The following is a 5,868-nucleotide window of genomic DNA, read 5'->3' on the forward strand; positions in this document are numbered from 1 at the left end:
AGTAGCAGTAGTAGTGCTGAGTAGTGAAAAGGAGGGAAAAAAAAAAAAATTCTGTTGTATATCCCCACTTAGATATTTTGTGTTGTCCCCTGCTCCCCCTTATTTTCTTCCCTTCTGGCTCTGTGATTACTAGTTTACCAACTTCTAGTGGTTTGCTCCAATTCTGCAGTACAGGAATTGGCTTGAAAACCTAAACATTCTGATTTCCATTTGAAAATATTCTGTAGTAGGATCAGCTGATTTGCTTACTTGCACCTCAGGTGCAAAAGGGTTGTGTGTCTTGTGCACGTCCGCATTTTGTGCCACATCCCTTAGAGCTAAGCCTGATACGGTGTAGTAAAGTCTAAGATCCAAAAACTGACTATCAGTGTATATGGGATATCAGGGCAAAATATGACATTTAGTGTTACATACTTTTCTTAAAGTTTAACATAGCTTTCTGATGATGCAGTAGGAAATACACTATCTTCTTGGGATTTTTCGTAAAGAACTGTAATGGCTTAACCTAAGTTCATAAATAGTATTGAGTTAGTAACACTGGGTATTGACCTTCGCCAGTACTTATCGGGTGGTTTACAGGTTGGTGTGGGCCAGTTAGGTTTCACATTGGTATGTCTTTACAGAGTTTGCACAAGTTTAAGTGAAGTGATTTTTAGAACTGTTAAGCTGCCATAATTTATATGTAGATCAATTCATAAATGCAAATCCTGAAGGAAGGAATTATGTGGGGTAAAAGGAGTAGATATCTAAGGGGTTTATAGTGGCTCTGCGTCCACCTGAAGGAGATTTTCCGGTGGCAAAATGGTGAAGGCAGTTCTCTTAAGGATGCTGTTTACAAGGCTATGTATCAGGGCTATACTGAAGATGAGCGTGTCAGAGGCTATTTTGGCTCCTCAAATGGTCCAGTATGAGCAGCTTTTATAACTCCATCCATGTTTTGTTTTGTCTGGATGTATGTGCTACCTGTCGTGGTGCTGTAGTACAAAATCTTACCCTGAATGTGAAAGAAGAAGTCACAGCTACTCAGTATTCAAGTGTTTGCAGGGTTTTTTAACAATATTTTGAGATTATTTTAAATAAATTTCTATACAACAGTATTAGAAAGGAAGACTAAGACTAAATTTTTTTGTTTTTTCCAGTACAGATTCTCTCTCTCTCTTATTTCATCACAATTCCCACGCGGACGCTGTAAGTACAGTTTGGATAGATTAGTTGCCTTATTCTCTAGCTCCGGACAGAACCAGGCCCGTCTTTTTTAGTAACATTGACAAATTTCAGACCTTGGCTAAAGGATAGGCACGAAGAGTTGAACGAAAGCTATTTGAAAAAGGAATGTGACTGTGGAAAATGTAAAATATTCTGGGGCCAAGTAAACATAATGCTGGGTGTAGATGAACATAATCAGCATGTGACAGTTTACCAATTGTGAGCGTCAGTTTGCAGCTGTGTACTCATGATGGCCAGTGAGATCTGATCGGGGTGTTTGCTTTGTAGATCCCCAACAGATTTAAAATATCTTTTTATGGACATGTCCACAGATGTTTATCTCAAGTAATTTGCAAAATCAGTTTTCAGGGAAACAGAAATACAACTCAGTCTTTTATAGGAGAGGTAAGGCTAAAATCATGCTCTAATAAAACAAATATTTGTTTTTTTCCTTACAAAAAGCATGTTTCTGTTGTTTAGAGGCTATTGGCTGCCAGTAAGAAAAAAATGAGTGTTAATGCAAATCTACAGATTCCTCTGTTTTGAATTAATGCAATCCATATCAAAAGACAGGGTTTTTAACTGAAAATTTATTCCAGCACGTATACTGCACTTTACAGTGAGTTCTGCTTCTGTGATGACTTTAGATTATGACCCACAATGATAATATAAAAGCATTTGACTGTAATAAGAAGTAGGCACTTAGTACAGGGTGGAGAATTTAATGCAGATAACTTCCATCTATATCTTGCCAAGGTAGTCTATTATTCTAGAGAAGGTTAAATGACTTTTATTTTTTCTCCTTATCAGAAAAAGACGTACAGTTTTAAACAAGTTCCTGGCTATCTTACATTGTTTGCAGTATAGTTTACATGCTTGATAGGTCTATAGATGGCCGAGAAAGTCATTAAAATAGCTGGCTAGTACAAAAGCTCAGACTGGAAATCACCGATGGGCTGTTAATGACCGTGGCTGTAGATTAAAAATAGTTATAAAAATATACGTCCTGATTCCAGAAGGTGCTGATACCACTTTGTTTTTGTTTTGTTCTTTAGTGAGATAGAAGATGAACTCAGCTGAAATCACTGATGATGATGAAGGTAAAATGTTACACTGTGTGTAATTTATAATCAGGCAAAAATATATATTGAATGAAAACTTTCATAACCTGATGAAGAATGCAGCTGCATCAAGGAAAATTGTATTAATGATTTTTGAAAAGCTATCTAAAACATCCTGCTATTTTTTTTTGTTCACGGTATTTTCTCCTCTATTTCCTTCCTCCCGCTCCAAAAAACCCTTCTTCCTACCGTAACTTTATTTATTTATACTTTCAGCTCTTCTTCGGGGAAGAAAATGGCATTTACTAGATGTTTGTATGGTTCCTTGCATAATAAAAAATTGACTTTGGGGTGGTCTTAACATGCACTTATTATATAAGTGATAAAAAAGAGTTATGTTGTTCAAAATACATTTTCATAAAAAGAAACAAAGCACAAAAGATATTGTTTTAAGGGTATCATGGTTTTCTGGAGAGAGTGCTTTATCATTCTAAACCTTCTCTTTTTCCAGTAGAAATTCCTAGAAAAGATATAGTGAAAGTAGAAACAGAAAATGAAGATGAAGCTCTAGACTTCTCGGTAACATCCAGATCTTCTGAGGAACACTCACTGGATGGCGCAGTTGCTTGCCTACAGGAATCCAACAAACGGAAACAGACCTCGCTTGGTTGTGATGGTTCAGGGAGCCAGCAAGACGTCTTACCCAGTGTGAAGAAAAGACGCTTTGCACAAGAGATGACTTCTCTATACACAGCTCTGATTTTTCTGTTCGCATCTTGTAGGCTAAATTTAGTGCTGTTACAGGCAAAATGCAAGTCACTTAACTAGTTTTACATTAGTAATGAGTTAGAGGCAAGTATAGCTAATCTTAACCCAATCTGCACACATTACTTGTCTGGCTATTTCTTTAAATGATGTGGGAGCTGTCATATTTATGAAACACATTTATAGGTTCATTTACTCATTTGGAAGTTTTTTTGTTGTTTTTCATAGAACATAGGAACAGGTAGTGGTTTGGATTAACTAAGTTTGACTGATTATAGCCCCTCTCGTGTCACACAGTCCTTGGCTATTCAGTGGGAGAAATAGGGCTGTCTCTTTGCCATCTATGAACGGATTTTGATGTCAGTGAGGCAGGTAGGAATGTACATATTGACTGAAAGATAAAAATGCAGGGATGCAGAAGATTGCAACAGATAAGAATGGAAGGTATTACAACTTCTGAACTGGTGCAACATCCCAGCTGTGACAATCCAGACATTTGTCTAACCAGTGAAGGAGAGGCCATAATCTTTTCAGTTATCCTATTCTAGTGTTTCACCTCTCATGTTTGAATTCTGTATGTTGGATTTTGATTTTGTTGTATCTACTAAACTTCCTAAGAATTATTTGCAATATCCATGTGTTTGCAAAAAAAAGAAAAAGAAAAAGAAAAATCACTGTAAATATTTACAGTAAATATTTACTGTAAGTTGATAAAATGCTTGCTTCAGATTTCAAACAGTGAGGAAGAGTTAGAAAATGATTGAGAACGTGAGTTTCTTAAGAACTTAGTGCTGTTTTTTATAGATACCATTTAGAAGATGAGAAATCCAGTGAATCTACACTTCCTTGCCATTCAGAATTAAAGAAATCTTAGACTCCCCTTTTTAAAAAGACAGTATCAAGATACTACGTTTTTAGGTTTTTATTGTTTGAATTGAATAATATTTTAATTTTACTCATTCTCAGAAACCTGTTCAGGAGTTGTACAACGTTGTAAAGATAAAAATAGCTATATAAACCTTTCACATCAGAAAGAAGAGAATAAGCATAATTTTGGTGTCTGATAGCCTTGGCAGTGTTTTCAAAAGCTAACCTAAAGAGAATGTTGAAACATTAAATGCAGTTGGTGGAGGCAGTGGCAAGGTCACAGGACTAGGAGTCAGAAAATCTGGATTCTGTTCTTGGCTCTGTTGCTGACTTGTTGCCACCCAAGTTCTCTGCAGCCCAAGATCCTCATATGCAAGGTGGAGGATAATGACACTTAATTTGGGAGAGTATTTAGAGCTCTGTGGGGTAAAAGTGTTTAGGATTACAATTGCATTTCTATACTGTGGGGAAAGCCATGAACCAACACAAAAAACAATGAAATGAAACAAAACAAAAAAACCCTAAATAATACTTTACTGTATTTTTAATTGATTTTTTTTCTAATGCATTTATTAATTTGATATATGTAACACAATTAAGTCCTCTGGAGAAAATTTGGCAGTGCATATTTATGTAATGATACCTGCTTAAGAGGCACGCATTTATAGCTAATATTTTTAAGGCAGTTTTGCTAATACAGTATTTATTCATTCAAAGGGCCCCCATTCAAACCTGAAGAACAGAGACACTGGCTCACCCACTCAGGTAAATACAGAGCAGCCAAACGAGAACAAGAATCCTAATACAGCACGGCTCTGTGAAGAAGAACCCTTCAGTGACATAAGCACTCCATCTTATAAAAAACCTCTCTATGGCATCTCACACAAAATTACAGAGAAGAAGAACCCACCAGGAACAGAGCAGTTTGCTTCTTACGATTTGTTTGAAAAAATCAGTCCCAGCAGTCCCTCGCATCTTCAAACTTTGAACGATCAGCGCACAAGAGACTCTGCTGCAACCATTGCTGTGACAGCTGCCACCACAGATTCCGATCCAAATCTATATTCTTTGATACCAAAAATGTTTTATACACTTAACACCCTCAGTTCCAGTGTGACCCAGCTTCACAGCAAAGTTGACCTGTTGTCTCTGGAGGTCAGCCGAATTAAGAAGCAAGTCAGTCCAGCAGAGTCTGTCGCAGAGTTCAAGCCTCCTCCTGAGTACCGGCTGACTTCTGCAGAGCTCAAACAAATGATGGATCAAAGCACATCAGGTGGAGACTTAGCCTGCCGGTTGCTAGTGCAGCTCTTCCCAGAGCTCTTCAACAATGATGAATTCAACAGAAACTGCAGTGCGTGCAGCTTCCTCAACAGAAGGAAACTTGATTCTCTTCATCTGCAGCTTATCCGTAACTATGTGGAAGTTTGTTATCCTTCTGTGAAGAACACAGCTGTGTGGCATGTGGAGTGTTTGCCTCAAGTCAATGATTTTTTCCATAGATTTTGGGCCAAAAGGGAGATGGAAAATAGTCAACAGAATGTGCAATCATCCAGTTTTTATGAGACTGAACAGGTAGAATCCTCTCATTTTATTGAGGATAAAGAGCAGGAAGAAGCTCCTAATCCAGACTTCCCTGTGCCTTCTCCATATTTGCTGTCTGATAAGGAGGTAAGAGGGATAGCACAGCAGAGCCTTTCAGTTGGAAACTTCGCTGCCCGGCTTCTTGTAAGACTCTTTCCAGAACTCTTTACTCCAGAGAATCTCAGACTGCTCAGGTGCTTGTAACAAAAAACAGCTCGATCCCATCGGACTGAGACTGATCCATCATTACGTGGAAGCAGTTTACCCCGTGGAGAAAAAGGAAGAAGTGTGGCGTTACGAATGTATACCGAGCATTGATGAAAGATGCCAGCGTTCTAACAGGAAAAAGTGTGATGTACTGAAGGCGGCAAAGAAAGCAAGAAAGTGA

The 5,868-nt window shown here is 37.8% G+C and overlaps 1 protein-coding gene across 1 annotated transcript; it reads left to right on the forward strand.

The window, feature by feature from the left end:
* Positions 1 to 2,272: 2,272 nt before the first annotated feature.
* On the forward strand, positions 2,273 to 5,868 carry LOC136993638 (BEN domain-containing protein 3-like). Its single transcript, XM_067307955.1, has 4 exons — positions 2,273 to 2,306; positions 2,779 to 3,000; positions 4,615 to 5,510; positions 5,656 to 5,868. Exons 1-4 carry the CDS (start codon positions 2,273 to 2,275, stop codon positions 5,866 to 5,868), a joined length of 1,365 nt encoding a protein of 454 aa, XP_067164056.1.

This window comes from Apteryx mantelli, chromosome 18 (genome assembly GCF_036417845.1).
Source record: "Apteryx mantelli isolate bAptMan1 chromosome 18, bAptMan1.hap1, whole genome shotgun sequence".
NCBI lineage: Eukaryota > Metazoa > Chordata > Aves > Apterygiformes > Apterygidae > Apteryx > Apteryx mantelli.